At 39.3% G+C, this 20,280-nt stretch overlaps 1 protein-coding gene across 1 annotated transcript in view; it reads right to left on the reverse strand.

Moving 5' to 3' along the window:
• MAN1A1 (mannosidase alpha class 1A member 1) overlaps window positions 1–20,280 on the reverse strand; it is a 156,502-nt gene that overhangs the window by 7,368 nt on the left and 128,854 nt on the right. The window contains exons 7-9 of the mRNA XM_030886777.2: window positions 9,385–9,500; window positions 3,980–4,199; window positions 3,278–3,450 (exon numbers count right to left, since the gene is read on the reverse strand). Coding sequence (XP_030742637.1) covers window positions 3,278–3,450; window positions 3,980–4,199; window positions 9,385–9,500 — 509 coding nt within the window. The remainder of the gene's footprint in view (window positions 1–3,277; window positions 3,451–3,979; window positions 4,200–9,384; window positions 9,501–20,280) is intronic.

Consider the following 20,280-nt stretch of genomic DNA (forward strand, 5'->3'; position numbering starts at 1 on the left):
TGCTAAGCGAAGGTGAAAGGATATGATAAATCAAGGAAAGGGAGAGTTGGCAGAATATGCCATTTGAGGAGCTGAAAGACAGAAGATAAATGGATTTTATCTGCCCCCCCACCCCCCACAATGCCCCTAATTCTGGCTCAATACTTTCACCCATTAAAAACAATGGAATGGATTTCTGTACTAGTGCATTATTTTTTCTGGGACTTCTTAAATAGAGGAGGACTAGCCATTTGGCAAAGATTATAGAGAGGAGACTGGAGGAGGTGATTTCTAAGATTCCCCCATGTTTCAGTTTGAGTTTCCCTGAAAACAATATAAGGGAAGGACAGGATTCTCCAAGTTTACCGGGCAGGTGGTACAACGACGTGAGCAAGTCAGGAGTGAAACAGACAGGGAAGCAGAGTCAATGGAATATGCTAATGAGAACAAGTTAGAGCTGTGTGCAACTGGAGCTCAATTCATCTGGGAACGCTCTGGAGAACTGTGTAGAATGGATGTCAGAATTCGTCTGTTCCCTCTGGTATACACGCTTTTTATCGTCGTGGCAGTGGTCTCATACAATATTTGTCCTTTTGTGATTGAATAACTTTATTCAGCATGATGTTCCCCAAGTCTATCCATGTCATAAGGAATTTTGTAGTTTTGTTAGTTTAAACTGGGCAGCACCAAGTAAAATTACAATGTGTTCCAATACAGTATCATTTTCAGGATGCTTTCCTATAAAACTGTCTGAACTAACAGCAATTTTTCTGATTGGCTGACATTTACAAAGTTTTGTCTAATCAATCATGACGTTACTATGAGACCCCAGAAGTTTCCATTAAAAGCTCATAAAACAAGTCAAAATACCTTTGTTGGTCACAAAGCAGCTAATCTTTATGGACATCTGAGTCAGCCATGCAGAACCACATGTAAGCAGGTTTCTGAGACCATTTTCCAGAAGGTGTTTTACATGAGCTTCCTGGGGCATTCTGACTGCACTGTTTGTCAAATATTTTCCAAGAGCAGTCCCATTCTTTAGTGGTCCCTCTTGGGCAGCATGAGTTAATTCTTTAGTGAAAGTGTTCTCCAAAGGCCTCTGTATTTGGGATTTCACAGTGAATAAGACCGTATTTCTCTAATGATTTCAAAGACCTCCCCCAAATCCAAACTTTTGTGACACTGACTATGATGGGCTACAGACAGGGGAGCTTATAGCCTAAAGAAGAAAGTGCAGGAGTGTGACACATGGATTCATTCCCATGTTCATCGAAGTCTTGTTTACAATAGCGAGAAGTTGGAAACAGTCCAAATACCCATCACTAGACATACTAGTATTGTATGAGAATTCCAATTTCTCTGCATCCTCTCCAGCATTTTAAGTTTTTTGAATTGGGCTGCCACTTTCAGTGTAAGGTGATATAGCATATTGTTTTGATTTACATCTATGGGGTGGGTGGCTACTGATAGCAAGCACTTTTTCATGTTCGTTGGCCATTTTTGGTGAACTGTCCATGTCCTTTGCCCACTTTTAAATTGGATTAATCTTTTTTCCCCTTATTGAGATATTACCGTTTTCTAGAGGTTTTAAAGATTAGTCTCTTGTCTGTTCTGTCAGTTTCCTTTGATTTTGTTTTGTCATAAAGTGATTCTGGCTAAGATTTCCAGCACAATGTTGACCAAAAGTGGTGATAAGGGGCACCTTTCTCGGATTCTGTTACCAGAGGAAATGACAGCTATTGTCAAATGCCCTTTTTGTGTCAACTAATGTGATCATGTGATTCTTTAATTTTTAATGTGGTGAATTGCATTAATTATTTTTCCAATGTTGAACCACCCTGTATACCTAGTATGAATCCCACTGATCTTGTGTTATTTTGTTGCTATGTTGTTGAATTCTATTGACCAGGATTTTGTGGAGAGTTTTTGCATCTATATTCATATTGGTTTGTAGCTTTTTATTCTTGTGGGGTCTTTGCCTGGTTTTGGTGCCAGGGCCATGCTCACTTCATAAAATGAGTTTGGGAGTTTGTTATCCCTTTCTATATTCTAGAACAGTCTGTGTAGATTTGGTGTCAGCTCTTTTCTGAACACTTGGTAGAATTCCCCGGTGAAACCCTCTAGTCCTAGCCTTTTTTTGGTTGGAGATTTTTTAAAAGAATCTGATCAATTGCTTCTTTTGTTATGGGTCTGTTGAGGTTTTCTACATCAGTCTGTGTACAATAGAAGCCACGGTGGAACAGTGGTTAAGCTCTCGGCTGCTAATCTGCAAGTCAGCAGTTTGAGCCTACCCGCTCTCTGTGGGAGAAATATGTGGCAGCCCATTACCATAAAGGTGGATAGCCTCGGGACGCCTACAGGGTGGTTCTACTGTGAAGAGTGGCCACCAACTCCATCGCAATGGGTTTGGATCTGGGGTTGTGTATAGAGAGTAAGAGTGGAATTAAAGCATTTACTTGCTCATATCCCCTGCTTTCTCTCCACCTCCTTTCAGAATGCTAGTTCTTGAAATTTGAGATTGTTCCGTACAATTCCTGGCGTGCCTCCTGTGGTGTCTAGCCCACAGAGTATATGATTAGGTTCATTTAAGAAGATGATGCACTATATTTGGCAGCAAAGGACAAAAAGGTAGAAGCACAATTCCAAAACACCTTGGGCAGATGGAAAGCTTATATACAAAGAAGCCTAAAAACAGTGAAGGAGTATCTTTACACAAAGCAGGTTTTCTATACGTTCTTTCTACTAGCTAGAAGTAAGTAGCTAAATGGCCCTAAGTCAATGCATCTATTCTGCCACTCCCATCATGTAGTGGGGTTTCTGGAGACAAACAACAAACAGGGTGAGTATCCCTTAGTTGCCAGTATCCCTTAGTGAATTTACATGATCACCAGTCCATAGGCACGGCACTTAATTTTATAATATGCCTTAATAGATATTTGCTCCAATATAAAAATTTCCTAGTAGATTAAAAAAAAACATTATATTAAGATACTGGTGGTGTGGTATAAATATTTAATGTACGTGGCCGCTAATGAAGGCTGGAGGTTCAAGTTGACCTGTAGCCACTTCGGACGAAAGGTCTGGTGATGTACTTCTGAAAACGGAGCCCTTGCAGCCTGATAGAGCACAGCACAGCTCTCACACACATAAGCTCACCAGGAAAATGAATTGGCTTAACAGTAACTGGTGATTACTGAAGTCTGAAGTACAAAATATAAAATGACCAAGCTGAAAACATCCAAACTTGAATAGAGCCTGGGAAAAAATTGTAAGAAACACAATCAAATTAAAACATCACCTCCACAGCCTCCCAGGCCCATTTCCTGTACTTTGGGTCGTGAGTCAGCCGCCACATGTACATGTAAGTCTCCACAACTTCTGGTCGTAGGATGTAGTATTTTTCATTTTGCCTTGTAGCGATGGCTTCAACTCCACCGTCAAATCTGAAAGCTTCTGGCCCCAGCTTCACATCTAAAGGAGAAGCAATGGATGAGGGTAATTGTCACGGACAGCATGTGGAATCTATCAGGGAAATGCAATTGGAGCACTTAAACACATTCGAGAGAGGTTAAAAAAATCATTTTTAAAGGTGTAGTTATAAACCTCACGGAATTTATAATGCAGTAAGAGGGTAACTGGATTCATAATCTATTACATAGGGATACTAGGAAGAATATTAATGGTTCATAAAATATGATGCTTCTTTCTGTACTAGGACAGAGACCCTTTCCATGCGGTTTATCCAAATCAGAGGTCAATAAATTATTTTGGCTTAACCCTTTATGGCCTGGAATTGTGTTTCCAGGTAAACCAAAATAGATATTTTCATGTGGAAATAAAAGTTTTTCAAAAGTTAAAAAAAAAATTCTTTCGTGATATCAATCATTGTCATCACGTACAGTGCATAGTTGCTCATTGACAGCACTGGTGAAGATCCTGATTGTACGACATCCAAGCACGGGGAACAGACTGTCAATGAAGAGCAGCAACGTGTACTCACAGGTGCGATTGTAAGATTCATGACAGGTCCGGGCGATTTCAGCTCCGAGTTCCAGATAATGCTGGGCCAGGCTGGCGGGTGCCCCGTCCGCCCCGAGGGCAAACATGCCTCCCGCGAAGCAGGTCAGGTGGCCCATCTTGTGCTCCAGCAGGCCTCCTTTCCACTCGGCGATGTACGTCAGCCCCCCGCTGGACTTTCGGATCAAGTGAGTCTCAATCGCCTGAAAAAGACTTAGTTTCAACATTTTGCAATGTTGAATTTATATTCAAATTTATATTCTTCTCAAACTTATATGATCGTCTCCAACATTAAAAATGGAGAATGAAAACCAGTACTCCATAAAATGGGACCAATAGCAGCTACTCAACCATGTTTTGTTTAAAAAAGCCGGTGGCACTGTGGCTGTTGCTGATCCTACCACGTCCGTCAATTTTTTGTTTGGTGCTACAAAACCAATTTGATCTGAGATGGTACGTTGCTGTTTCCTGTATTCTTCTTCGAGTCCATACTCCATTAGCGTGGGCAATGTGACGTGATGCTGTGGGCCGTCAGTTGGTCTGGCTTGGATCTGTGACTAAATACATTTTGTCTTCACACCCAAAGTTGCTTCCTCTCAAACACCAGTCACCAGAGCAGTGGTAAGTACTGATTTACTACATTTCTGTTTCTACAACTGGAAAAACAAGACAAAGCACGGACCCCACCAAGGATGAGGAATCGAGCATATCTGTGGGTAAAATGCCAGGCTAGGGGCATCAGTCTTGGATAGAATTACCCAAGAAAGCAGCCTTAGGCACCAAGCGGGAGCAAAACAGATTAGTAAACGGAGCTGTTCTAAAGCCTCTTTGGCTTCAAGTTACAGCCCTGTCACGATGGATGAACTTTGTGAATAATTTGCTTATTACATCCCTAAGTCTCCGTATCCTTAGCCATAATGTGAGAATAATACCATCTACTCAAAAACAGCTTGTTATATAGCAGGCGGTCCTGTGACTGCCACTTGATAAATATCATTTATCACCACCATTTCCATTGTCTTAACACTTCAATCAAGTTCCTGTATAGTAATCATATTAAAAAGCACATTAGCATATGTGAAAAAATACACAAAAAGAGTAAAAATGCTTAAACTTAAGGGAAGGGAATGGTAACATTAAAATTAAAAAAATCTTTTATTCCTGTCATATAATTGTTACTGTTTTGTATAAGATAAAAAAAAAAGTCTTACATTTTAAAATATGAAAGGTGTTAAGTTTCCCTCCAATTATATCATAGAAAGAAGAGGATTATGATTGTGTCTATACCTGTTACAATACTCCCACAAAGGAGGATTTTGGGGGGGAAGCAGTCTACAATGACAGAAAAAAATTCTGATAGATAAAATGAATACAAGGCAGAGAAATTCTTTCTTCTCTCCATCAGAAATAAACAAATGGTACCAAGACTGTAAGAAATAAATGAACATACTTCTGTGCTCGTTAACTGTAGTTAAGCGAATTTAATTGATGGTCTAGTTATCACATTAATATTTCATTCTTATTTAGTGCAATAGAACATCTTGGCTATTTGCACTTCTCATAACCCAAATTGCAATAAAGTCCTCCAAGCAGATACTTGTTCATCCCCCAAGAAATGATTCTTTCCATATGACAAGAGAAATAGCTTTTGAGCATGGATTAGAGAAACCTTATTAGCTTGTTATGGAGCCTGAATAAAGTACTACATTATTTCTGGCATGATTCTGACCAAGTTGCTGCCTCTCAAAATAAACCCCAATGAAGTCCCAGAACCTTCACAGGCACGGCTCTCCTCTGTGGGACAATAGGGAAATGTAGGGACTATGTACAAAGGACGACAAAACGCCAACCGCCATTCATCCACTGCAATCCCCTCAACGCACCCTCACTTAGCTCCCTTCTTCCTGGTCCAAACTGTTGTCCATGACCCATTTTGAGGTTAAACAGAGTAATCGTACCTTTGCTAATTCAACTATCCAGCACAATAATGTAAGTCATCTTTTGCTTGATAATGATTTAAAATTAAAAAGAATTATAGAAGATGTATAATATGAAATGACCATTTTAACCTCATTTTACATTCATTAGTTCCAAAACTTTTCTGTCACCTCAAACAGAAACTCTGCACAAACCTAAGCAATAACTCCACCTTTTTTCCTTCCCACAGCCATGGTAACCACTAATCTACTTCCTGTCTCTGTGCAATTGTATATTCTGGATATCCCATGCAATACAAGGATCACACAATAGTTCTCCTTTTGTATCTGGCATGACGCGCTCAAGGTTCATCCATGTCATGGGTGTATTAGAATTTTATTCCTTTACCATAGTTTGTTTAGATAATGATGATATTTTAAAGTACAATTTAGCAAAAAGAAACTTTGTTCTGTAAGACTTTTGCTACTTCTCAAGATAGAAGCTCATTTGCTCCAACTTTGCTTTCTAAATTGAAAACATATAATGGACTGGAACTGTTCTTACTGTTAAGAGAAACAGGAAACACTTTGATTTCATTTGTTCTTAATGGATCTTCCTGTCAATGGTTTGTCTAAATACAATATATTAAAAGCTCTGTGGGTATAGTCTTAGAAACTAGGGGAATATTTCAAAGAATATTTTAAAGCTCTCTTTCCTGGAACATGAAGCACTTAGGGGGTCACTTTAAAATTAGAGTAATTAAAAATATATGCTGTTGTGGTAATTAGAAGATGTCACATGAAAAATCATAATATATAGAGAAGAAATTTCTAGAATAAAATCTGTTATATTGTAGGAGCAAAGAAAAATAAGCTTGGAAGGGGTAGGAGCCATTCCTAGCTTTCTTTCTGACACCCATCCTATGCCTCGAGGAGTGAGGGTCAGTGATCTCAGGTGCTTTTGATTTCTGGGTGTGAAAGAGTAAAAGCTGTCTCTTCTCTGCTTCAGGAAGATCCCAATTGACGTCAGGATGGGAGCCAACATTATACCCAAGGTACTCCAGTCAGCATAAAGAAACTTCCTTTACATGTAAATAAGATAGCCTAGCCAGACCTCCTTACAGACATATCCCTGTCCCCACACATTTCCCATTTTTTAAACTACTAATTACTGCTAATAATGACCAATTATGACTCTTGATTATAAAATATTTCTAAGCCATCAATGCAAAGGGCAATTTTCTAAGGTCTAATTTCTCAGTCACAATTTAAAAATGCGAGATGTCTTGATAATAATTAACACTTAACATGCTGTATGTATCTACTAATTAAAGGGTACCTGGATCTGCTGAAACAGTTTTCCTCAAAAAGCTGAGTTTGACTTCAAGTGTTTTATGTAATATGATTTTCTCCTTGACTTCATAAATTTTATAATCATTCTGTTAAAAGCTTAATTGGAGATGTTTTTTAGTTTACCTCTACACTGTTATTTCCTATAAACTTTGATTAGCAGTTTCTAACATATGCCTGTAAATAAACATTTAAATGTAATATGGGAGTTCTTAAAAAATGAATGTATGGCTGCAAAGTAAAAAAGGTGTAGGTGTCAGTATAGACAAATTTTAGTTTTAATTTTAGTTCATCATTCAACCAATCTGAGGCTTACTTTTCATGTTTATAAAGCTAGGAGGATACAAGGAGCCCTGGCGGCTCAGCGGGTAAGCACTGTGTGGGCTGTTAATGAGAAGGCTGGTCGTTTGGGACCGCCAGCTGGTCTGCGGGAGAAGGACGGACGGATTGCCTCTGCAAAGATCGCAGCTCTGGACACCTCTGTGGCAGTCTAGTCTGACCTGTAAGAGTTACTAGGAGTAAGGAGTCACTCAATGGTAGGGGGATTTTTTTGGTCTTCAAATATAAGTTAAGAAAAAAAAAAACCACCCCCAAAACCAATCTTTATTTAAAAGACATGTGATGCAGTAAATTACTTGATAAGGCCTTTTCAGTCAGATTCTTTGTAACGCTCACTAAAGGACTGGGTTGGACTATGCCCATGTGTGGTGCTTGTGGCTCACCGAGGGGATGAATGGCTTACTAATAATGCAGATAAAGTACATGCCATACTTGCTGAGTGAGACCATGCAAATGTGGTGTACAGAACCTTAATGAGGGAATGGTTTAGGTTTGTCATACTGCTTAGCTAAAAATGAACCATCTTAGAGATGGGAAGAGGGCTCTCACTACCATCAAGAAAGAACCAGGACTGGAGGGCATGCCCTGGGCCTGGCATCCCAGTGCTGAACTCTCTAAATCTCGAGAACAGAGAACTGTGATATTGGAGAGGGTGAGAAGCAGCAGCAGAGAAATGGCAGCATCCGAGGGGAAGGCTTCTAATGATAGGCAATGAAAAGGCTGAGTGCCTTTGGCAGGTGGCTTGGTGGCAGGGAGATTGCCTGCAGAGCTAGGTTTGCCGACCCACAATGCCAGAATCCAATGCCTTCAGGTCTAGCCTTCCCGCGGGAATGGGTGCTCACTCAGCTGAGCTAACAGAGCTTTGTAACCTCTGTGAACATGTCCTGATCAAAGAATTGCATCCTAGCATTTCAAATCCTGATTTGTATGCAGTTACTTCCCTAAGAAATCACATAACTGAGTATTATCTGTGACTTCTGTGTGATCATTGCAACAACTTATTACTGAATCCGGCAGAGAAGCAGAGGGCTGTGAGGGAAACAGGTGGCATCAGAATTGGTTAAAAGGTTGAAGGGTGGAGGCATGTCTGAACTCTGCCCATTAAGGATTGGCCTTGGGCTAATGCCCGTTCTCCTTCCTTGTACAGTTAGAGGAGGTTAGACACTACTTTCAGATCATTTTTGCAATCCTTAACATACTGCTTAGCACATATTAAGCAATTCAACAAACGTGTGCCCCAACTTATTCTTTTTCCATAAAGATCTTTCAAAAATATTAATAATCTACCCTTACATATTTGATTAATTCTGCTATTTTTATGTGGATATCTTTAGAAATAATAGCCTATCTGTATAAGCTCAGTTCCACATACCCTTGGAGATAAGTTTATTTTACATGGAGGCAACCAACAGGACTGTTAGCAATTCTAGGCAATTTTAATTTAGTCAAGTTTCAGAATAAAAAGGCAAGATCTCATTTTCCTTTGATTTTCACTGTGGCTTTAAGCGGGAAACTCATAATTATAAAAGAATACCTCTCTTTCTCAGATACAAATTTTACCTGAGGTTTGAATTATGTAAAAAACGTTTTATTCCCCATTAGGACTAAACACATTAAGTGTGACGATCACTGTTAGGATGCCATTAGCAGATACTGAACTCTATCTAATGGAAATGCTTTGTAACCCATTCAGGTAGCATCCCATCGTTTCACTAAAGGTTGTTTAAAATGCAAGTTATAACTTAGGAGTGAGTGACAAAGCTGCTGTAAACATTGGGTTTACCTGGATAGCATCAAAATACATCTTCTTAGCTTCAATATCTGTCTTGTCAGACATCAACCACGCCTTTAGCAGATATTCGTAAAAGCTGTCTCCAAGACCTCCAACTGACACGTGGTCTGCAAAGAGAAGGGAACGATGGATTTTAGAGTGATTTGGCCTTTAATTCAGATAATACAGCAAAATCACATTAGCAACTAGGCTCTAACACCCTAAACTGCAGCCCAATGTTATATTTAAACTCTAACAAATCTCCAGTTTGGGGAATGATATCCTGAAATGAACAGATGTGCTGTTAACTAATGTGATATACTTGAAATAATTACTAGGGTAGTTTCATAAACATGATGATAATCTCATGTAATTAAAAAAATTCTGGCGAGAAAATTAAAATGTTTCACATTAAGTGTTTAAATTAAGATGCTAAGTCTCAATAATGAAAACTCCGTCAAACCTTTAAGTATTATTAGCTTACAATACCAGCTTGTGCTAAGGCACGTAGCTCCTTAGGGTCTTGTCATTATTATAATTTGATAAATTTTCAGGTGAAATCAATCTAGAAGGTCGAAGAAGCACAACAAAACAAACCCCCCTGAGGGATGGCATAGGCTGCAGGACTGGTGAGAGAAGGCGGGCCAGAGAAACATTTCCCCCTTAGGACTGGCATTTCTTTCTTTTCTTTCTAATAAACACTGACATTTATTTTACCAGATCCAGTATGCACACTGCCTGAAACCTAGCCATTGATAAGGTATCTATATCGTTATCCTCATCTTAAAAATGAACGAGAAAGGAAGTTTAGGGAGTTTCAATGAGATGAAAATGTTGATAAATGCGGTGTGATTCCAGAAGCCACCCAGCCTCACATTTGGACTGGATTGCTCTCTGCCATATTACACAAAACATATTCTTTTTCTATTGATGAATACTTGTATTACTCAAACATGTTTCTCTATAAAAGCAGAACACAATGAGATATTCCTGGAGTCAGAAAATATGACCATTAATAAAACTGCCTTAAAACTGAACGCTGTTTTATAACAGAAAGAGAATTTGATTCATCTACTTCAAAACAGCAAACAAGAGCCATCTAGCTCAGAAGCAACAAAGCCCACATGGAACAACATATCAGCCTGTGTGATCATGAGGTGTCGAAGGGATCACTGAAGACAAATGGGTGCATAAGCAAATGTGGCGAAGAAAGCTGATGGTGCCCGGCTATCAAAAAGTATAGCGTCTGGGGTCTTAAAGGCTTGAAGGTAATCAAGTGGCCATCAAGCTCAGAAGCAACAAAGCCCACATGGAAGAAGCACACCAGCCTATGCAACCACGAGGTGTCGAAGGGATCAGGTATAAGGCATCATCAGAACAAAAAATCTTACCATAGTGAATGATGGGGGGAGTGTGGAGTCGAGATCCAAAGCCCATTAGTAGGCCACTGGAGATCCCCTTGCAGAGGGGTCTCGGGGAGGAGATGAGCCAGTCGGTGCGATGTAACAATGATGAGAAATACAACTTTCCTCTAGTTCCTAAAGGTTTCCTCCCCGCTCCCCTACCATGACTCGAATTTGACCTTGCAAGTCTGGCTAGACCAGAGGATGTACACTAGTACAGATAGGAACTGAAAATACAGGGAATCCAGGGCAGATGAGCCCTACAGGACTAGTGGTGTGAGTGGCGAAACAGGGAGGGTAAAGGGAGAATGGGTAGGAAAGAGGGAACCGAATACAAGGAACTATATGTGACCTCCTCCCTGGGGGACAGACAACCGAAAAGTGGGTGAAGGGAGACGTCAGACAGGGAAAGATATGGCAAAATACCAATTTATAAACTATCAAGGGCTCATGAGGGAGGGGGGAGCGGGGAGGGAGGGGAAAAATGAGGACCTAATGTCGGGGGTTTAAGTGGAGAGAAAATGTTTTGAGAATGATGTACAAATGTGCTTTACACAATTGATGTGTGTATGGATTGTGATAACAGTTGTATGATCCCCTAATAAAATGTTTAAAAACAAAACAAAACAGCAAACAAGAAAAAGATTGCCGTCAAGCTGCCTTTGACTCATGGTGACTATACAGGACAGAGAAGACCTGCCCAGTAACCTTTACAGAAGCAGACTCTCACATCGTTGCTGGGAGAGCAGTCTCAGTTTTGAGCTGCTGGCCCCTTGGCTAGCAGCTGCGGCTTAAACACTTGTCACCAGCATGTCATTATCAGTTGCCTTGGTTATACAAAAGTCAAACAGCATGTACACATTTACCAGGACAATTTTTCTCTTGTAGATGCTGACTTAGTAGAACCACTTGTATGTCTACAAGGATATCTAAAATTAAATAGGTTAAAAATGGAATTCATTACTTTTCCCTTCGCAACTTTATCTTCCACTTTAGTTCCTATCTTTAGAAAAAATATTACTATCTTCTTAACTGCATATGCCTGAAATCAAGTAGGCATTCTGTATTGCTCCGTTTCCTGTTCCCATACCCAACGGGTAGCCCAAACCTGCTAATTTTACTTCCTAAGGACCTTGAGCATGCACCCACTCAGCCCTGTGCTCCCCAGTACAATCCTGGCAGAGCTGAGCAAGTCTTTAGCCTCTGAGTGTGCAGTGACTAATATAGGCCTCCGACATTTATTCTGAGACAATGTGGCCATGACATTTTAAATTAATTAAAATTAAACACAATAAAAAACATAGTTTTTAGGTCAGATTACTGCTCAGTAACTACTTGTGACCCTTGGCTCTTATCCTGGGCAGGGGAGGACGTATCCCTCATCCCAAATCATTTCAATGGCAGCCCAATGGCAGTTCCAATCTGTTGCCCACAGTAATGCCAGAGGAGCCATTATAATGTGAACTGGATCACTCCCTTACTGGAAGTCTGTCTGCAGCCAAGACCTAAGTCCTTAGGGAGCCCTGGAAGCCTGTGGGATCTGTTTTCTTTATGGCCCCGGCCTTCCTTCACTTGCTCTTAGCACACTTAGCACATTGCCTTTCTTTTGGTCCATTAAAAATGTCAGGCCCCTTCCTTCCGCTGGGCCTCTAGAGACCTAAGTACATTTTTAGGCTATTATATGCTTTAGATAATTCATGTTCATACTTGTTATCAGGAATCAAATGTTATTTTTCTGACCCCTCTACTAGGCTCCCTTATTAACTGCTGTTTTGAAAGCACACATCAACTTACTACACCAATACCTTCAAATTAGGAAGGACTCTTTATTTCTGTCTCCTCCATGAAATCATGATCCAGCAGGCCAAGGAGAAGGTCTATTACATTTCCCAGTAGATACTGATTCCTAGAATGTGTCTTAAGGAGCTCTGGTGGCACAGTGGATTATACATTGAGCTGCTAACCGAAATGTCTGTGGTTCAAAACCACCAGTCCCTTCTTGGGAGAAAGATGAGGCTGTTCGCTCGTAAGAAGATGACAACTCTTGGAACCCCAAAGGCACAATTCTACCTGGATGGTCCTACAGGGTCACTAAGACTTGAAATCAGTTAAATGATAATGAGAGTTTGAGACTGTCTTGCACATAGTAGTTACTTTTATAAACAAGTAATGAAAAGTTCTTCTACATGAAGCATAATAAGAATGCTGTGTTCAAGCTAGAAGGATCATATTTCTAACCAGTTTAAAAACACACTTTTCTAATCACAAAGAATCCAAAACTAAAGTTTTGATTTTAATGTAAAAATTGTTTTTAAAATTATAAGGTCATTTCTTAGAATAGCAGTGTTGGAAGTGACCTTCACAATTTCCTAAATAAATCGCCATGGAAAACGCCGACATTTGTGAACTAAATAGACTGAGTACCGTCTCATCCAAAAGGCCTGCTGTTATCAACGTGATTACAGGAAACAGATGCAAGCACTGCATGGTCAAGCAAAGCACTGGCCGGGTTCTATCAGAATAGCAAGGGCTAACTGAAGTAATGGGAAACGATGGCCATGACCCAACAGTACCAGCTGAGAACAGTCAGAAGCAGCTGGATCCGCCCTCCCCCTCCCTGCGGCTCCACCTTCGGCTTATGATTCTGTAATGACGGGAGAAGCAGATTTAGGCAGTTGGGAGATTTATAAATGAGGAAAAAAGGATTAGCTAATAATATATTTGTTTTCATTTCTATTGGTAAGTGTTAGGTTAGTTTTCTATTTCCTGCCTAAAATATTCTCACATTGGTAAGAATCAAAAGAAAGGAACAGAGAGGAGAAATAAGAAAGAATCTTTTGGATAATTTAGCACATTACGTACTAAGCTTCCTCCAGGTCTGGCTGGCTGGCTGTGTTAGCAACAGAGCCCTGTGTAAACAACTTAGTGGCTGTGGGAGAGAACTTGCTTGATTTTATCAGCTGAAAGGATCACCTACGGTATTTGTAATGCCCAGATATTCTAAATGTGAGGTGCACTGCATATCACTCAAATAGTATGCTCTTCTCTATAGGGGGTAATCTATTCTTTTCTTGCTAATGGGTATACCCACTGCCACGAAGTTGATTCAGACTCATAGCGACCCAATAGGCCAGAGCAGAGCTCCCCCACAGGGTTTCCAAGGCTGTAAATCTTTACCAAAGTCGACTCCACAGCTTTTCCCATGAAGCAGCTGGTGGGCTGAAGTGCTGATTCTTTCCGTTAGGAGCCCAGCAATTAAGCCGAGTGACATCAGGGCTCCTTTGGATAGGAATACTCAAACCAAATTCACAGCCTCAGTGTTGATTCTGACTCATATTGACCTACAGCACAGGGTAGAATTGCTCCTGTGGGTTTCCGAGATGGTAATTCTTGAAGGCAGCAGGAAGCCTTGTGTTTCTTCCGTGGAATGGCTGGTGGTTTTGAACTGCTGACCATACCGATTAGCAGCCTAACACATAAGCACTATGTCACCATAAAAGCATATGAAATGAGAATAAATGTTTGAGGTTAAGTTTTCCTAATACCTACAAGGAGAAAAAGTGAAACAGAGCAAAAGAATCAAAACAGGATTAGAACATTTGATAGCTTTTCCCCCCCTTTTGTTTTTTGTAGACTTCATTGAATTTGAAGTTCTTTCCTCAAAGCAATACCCCTATAATGCTCATGATAATTGTGCAATTATATACAGCAAAGGCAAGTGTAAATTGTTTTATCCATAGGCACGGCATCCCATAGTCTGGGCTTTAGGGACACGAAGCACTGTTTATATGATCAGTGACCAGTATCATGAGCTATCTCTGAGATCCAACAAAGAAGTAGTAGGCAATCATAAAAATAAAACACACAGAACTCATTAAAATCAGGAACAGAAAAGTGGTCAAGGTTGACACAGAAACACAAGTATCCACAACATTCAAGTAAGTAAACACCTATTAGATGATAGAGTGAGGAAACAGTATGAGCCAATTTCTGGATCCAGCCAAGAGGGATAAAATAAGTCTGTCTTTATTCAGTGTAGCCAGAACACAGGGCAGGCGTTGGGGAGGAAACACGGAACTCATCAATTCTGTTTGTTTTTCCATCATCAGGAAATGGGCCCACAAGTAATTCAAGTATAAAAGGCTCTTTGTATCAGGAAACGTGGCCAAATAGATAGCATATGGGTGACCCGGGAGGTGAAGCGGGGATGTTCCAGTACAACGGGGCTCTTTCTGTCTCTTCGCAGCGACTTCTAAGAAGTTCCAAAGGAAGGAGGCAGTCAACAAGGAAGTCCTTGCTTCAACTCTTAGAGTCTTTGGTGAGAAGAACTCAAAATGCCCTGTGTTTTCAGAGAGCTGAAATGTAGAAAGTCGGTCGATGCTCTAGTGGCATCAAAACTTTCCTACAGACCCCAAAGAGATTTTGTTTATTTGAGTATTCAATCTTTTCCATATACGAAATTAAAGTAGAAGCTCAGGTTATTTTTTAAATTCATTAAAAATAATGGTAATGTATACTCTATTATTTTTCATAAAACAGATTTTACAAAGCAAAAGGAATCAGTATCAAGAATGACACTGTGTTATAATTTTATACATCTCTATATTTGAGATAGTAGAAAACAGTTGGGTTCTCATATGTGCTTCTACATTCAATGGATTGCAATATGTTGTTTTGGCTAAAGTGTATGAAGAAAATTCAGTCTCACACAGATGCATAGTTGGAAAGGGGGTGGAGTATTTTAGTAGCCTTTTCATGTAATTGTGGCTATTTTTTATTAATACTTAACAAAACTGGACAAGTACTTTCTTTTTAAAGGTTAAAGATTTTAGAGACTAGCTGCAAAGTGAAACTACATCAGTGAAATGTTATCCCTTGTTATATTAAAGTCCATTAATTTATATTACAGTTTGAGTGAAACCTTTTTCTCATACATGATTTTGTAACATCATATATTTGTCATTTGGAAGATAACGGCTCATCAAATAATGAAAATCTTCCAAAGATTAATATATTTAATCATATACTTAAAAACATATCTGTTAATATCATTACAGGTTTTATAAGAAAAGTATTTTTTGGTAGGTGTGAGAGATGAAAATAATAACAATGTACAATCTATTAGGGGGTTGTGAGGGTGGGATGGGGAGGGAGCACGGGGGTGGGGGGGGGAAAGGATCTGATACCAAGGGCTCAATAGAAAGTAAATGTCTAGAAAAGAATGAGGGCAACATATGTGCAAATATGCCCAATTCAACTGATATATGGATTGTGATAAGAGTTATATGAGCCCCAAATAAAATGATTGAAAAAAGAAGAAAGAAAAGTATTTTTAAGTATGGGGAAGTTAGCAAATTCTTGGTGGCAGATGAAATTCTTCATAGTTCTAATTTTTATTTAGAGGTTTGAAATTTATCAGTAGCACAAATATTATTTTCCTTGAAATGACAGAGTTGTTTTCAAAAATGACTTACAGACTTGTCCAAGTCTGAAAATTTATAGTTTGCCTCTAGTACACTTTTAAGTAAAAATGGTGCTTATAAAAAAATCAAATTGCTAGTTTAGCTTGCAACTTAAATATGTCTGTCTCCTCATGGCATCCACAGACTTTCATTATGCAGAAGGAGAGTTTTATTTGTACCTTCCAATTCATCTTATGGAATAATTAAAAAACATAGGCTTAAGGAATGAGAAATCCTTAATCATTAATTTTTAAATCTAATCCATAAATCAGTAATTCCACTTTAAAAACATTCATAAATTGTTTGTTAAACTGCACTGAAGAACAGAACAACCAAGGGTACATTTGGTACTTTTACCTTGATTCTTATAGAAGATTCATCAGTTTTCCTAACTTTTACATCAGACATGCAAAGGTAAACCTTTAGACATGGTAACAAAGCAAAACAAACAAACAAACAAACAAACCAAAAAACACCATAATATTATTATATTAAAAAAAACCAAACTTTGACCTTATGGAAACCTTACAAGGTTTTGGGGACTTCCTGGGGTCTGTAGACCTCCACCTTTTAAGAAATCGTCTGGATACTAGTATTGCTTTAAGTAAAAGCTTAGTGCCTTCTCTGTGACTTTGCTCAGCCTCTTCATCCCTCCCTGCCCTTCCATCAACTTTCTAATACCAGTTTCAGTCTGTATCCCTCCTTCCTAACCCACTGCAGTTCATATAGAACCCTGCCTTCTCTGCCAGCCAACGGTGCTTGCAGTCTGAACCACAGAAATGATGGGTCTGTCATCGGTGATATATGGTCACATTTTATTTTTTTTTAAAAGTGCTTTAAGTCTATGAAACTTGCTGGAACTTTATTTAGCACTATTTATTTGCTCCTTGCATTGGAACAAGTGCACCACCACAATATCCATAATAGCAGCTAAATTTATTGAGCATTAACTAAATTGCATGCACTATCCACAGAACTTATTATTGTATTAGTAAGTACTGGACTGCAAACCACAAGGTCAATGGTTCAAACTCATCAGCTGCTCTATGAGAAAAAAAACCATACTAAAATCCTTCAGGTACCCACTTCTTTATCACTACCTGCTGTAAACACAAGTAAGTGAAAATTTGACTAAAGCTTTATGGTCTCAATAATAGTTGTCATGAAGGGCCCTTCAGTCAGTTATGACTCATAGCAATCCTATGTACTACAGAACACAGCACCGTCCCATTCTCACAAGGGTTCCTATGCGTGAGTGCACTGCTGCCGCCATTATGTAAATCGATTGCATTGAAGCCGCCTTCTCTTTCACTGCCCCTCTATTGTACCAAGCGTGATGTCCTTCTCCAGAGACTGGTCTCCTGACAACATGTCCAGAGTATGTGAGAGGAAGTCTTGCTATCTTTACCTCTCAGAAGCATTCTGATCATGCTTATGCCAAGCCAGATTTATTTGTTCTTTTGGAAGTCTATGGGTATTTCAATATGCTTCCTAGCACTGAAATTCAAATGCATGGATCCTTTTTTGTTCTTCCTTATTCAATTCCCAATGTCTACATGCATATAAGGCAATGGAAAATATTATGGCTTAGGTCAGGTGCACTTTAGCTTGAAAGTAACATCCTTGCTTTTCAACACTTTTAAGAGGTCTCATGCAGCAGGTTTACCCAAATACAATGCATCATTTGATCTCTTGATTGCTACTTCTATGAGCATTGACTATGGATCCAAGGCAGACAAAAATCCTTGACAAAAATCCAATCTTTTCTGTTTTACATGATGTAACTACTTGTCTAGTTGTGAGGATTTTGGTTTTCTGTATATGAGTTGTAATCCATACTGAAGGCTGCAATCCTTGGTTTTCATCAGCAAGTGCTTCAAGTTCTCACTCAGGCAAGCAAGGTTGTGTCATCTGCATGTCACAGGTTATTAATTAGCCTTCCTCCAATCCTGATGCCACATTCTTCTTCATAGAGTCCAGCTTCTCCGATGATTTGCTCAGCATGCAAACCGAACCAATATGGTGAGAGGATACAACCCTGATGCACATCTATCCAGATTTTAAACCATGCAGTATTCCCTTGTTAATTTCCCACAACTATCTCTTGATCTGTAGAACTTCCTCATGAGAACAATGAAATGTTCTGGAATTCCCATTCTTCTCAAGATTATCCACATTTTATTACAGTCCACACACTCAAATGCCTTTGCATAATCAGTAAAACACAAGTAAACATCTTTCTGGTATCATCTGCTTTCAGCCAAGATCCACTGATGTCAGCAATGACAGCTCTTGTTCCACTTCCATTTCTAAATCTGGCGTAAACTTCTGGCAGCTCTCTGTCCACGTACTGCTGCTACCATTGTTGGATAATTAAAATTCAGCAAAATTTTACTTGCTTGTGATATTAATGATATTGCTTTACAATTTGAGCATTCTGCTGGGTACAAGTGCGCATCTCATTGGAATGAGTACAAATAGGGATTTCTTCTAGTCAGTTGGCTAACTAGTTGTCTTCCAAATTTCTTGGCATAGATGAGTGAGTGCTTCCAGTGCTTCCTCGGCTGGTTGAAACACGACAATTGCTAACAATTGCTAATTCATCAATTCCTGAAGGTGTCTTTTTGCCTCATGCATCCAGCGCAGCTATGACTACATGCTACCTTTTGAAAAGGTGGAAGATAGCCTTATTCTTTTGGTACAATGACTCTTTGGATTCTTTCCATTTTCTTTTGATGCTTCTGGCATTGTTCAATATTTTGCCAACAGAATTTTTCAATATTTCAATTTGAGGCCTGAATTTTTTTTCTTGAGTTCTTTCATTGTAAGATATGCTGAACATATTCTTCCTTTTCGGTTTTCTAACCCTAGGTATTTTCCCACTTCATTGTAATATTTTACTTTGTCTTCTTGACCTGCACTTTGAACGTTTCTTTTCAGCTCTGACTTCATCATTTCTTCCATTTGCCTGAGCTACACTATGATTAGAGCAAGTTTCAGAGTGTCTTCCTACATCCAATTTGGTTTTTTTTCTTTCATGTCTTTTAAAATATGACCCAGTCTCAATACTGAGACAACCCACAGTCATTACTAACATATATATATATATATAAACACCTTTTTTCTAATGAGTTGCTATTTTAAAAAAGCATGGAAGAAGTACACAAGCTGGTGTGATCATGATGTGTCAACAGGATTAGGTTTCAGGCATCAGAAGACCCAAAACAAACAAATATATTGATGCAAATGATGGGGGTCGGAGAGGAGACCTAAAGCCCATCTATAGACCATTGGACATCCCCTCACAGAAGGATCACAAAGAAGAGATGAGTCAGTCAGGGTGCAGCATAGCACCAATGGAACACATTCCTCTAGTTCTTAATGTCATGACCCCAATTCTACCTTACAAATTTGGCTGGACCGGAATATGTACACAGGTACAGATAAGAGCTCTGGACACATGGAATCCAGGACAGATAAAACCCCCCAGGAACAATAATGTGAGTAGTGATACCATGATGGTAGGGGGAAGGTGGCAGGAGAAGGGGGAGAAATGGGTAACCACTATAAGGATCAATGCATACCCTGTCCCCAATGATCGACGTATAGTCTCCACCACCCCCAGGGGGCCGAACAACAGAAACATGGGTGAAGGGAGACAGCGGATGGTATAAAATATGAAAATAAAAGTTTATAAATTTTCAAGGGCTCACGAGGTTAGGAGGGTGGGGGAGGGAGAAAATAAGGAGCTGACACCCAGGGCTCAAATAGAAAGGAAATGTTTGGAAATGATGATGGCAACATATGTGCTTGACACAATTGAAGTAAGGATTGTTGTAAGAGGTGTAAGAACCCCCAATAAAATGATTTATTAAAAAAAATTACAAAGTAGTAGTAAAGCATCCTCATCTAAGAATACAATGTTTAAATGTAAATAAAGTATCCAAAATCAGAGTAAAAGTTTATACATTACCAACTACAGTAACAGAAATAGCTAGGAACTTCACTTGATATTCTTCATTTGCTTTCACCCACTGCTTACT

Source organism: Echinops telfairi, unplaced genomic scaffold (assembly GCF_000313985.2).
Source record: "Echinops telfairi isolate 266 unplaced genomic scaffold, ASM31398v2 ScPeMD7_3533;HRSCAF=4204_0, whole genome shotgun sequence".
NCBI lineage: Eukaryota > Metazoa > Chordata > Mammalia > Afrosoricida > Tenrecidae > Echinops > Echinops telfairi.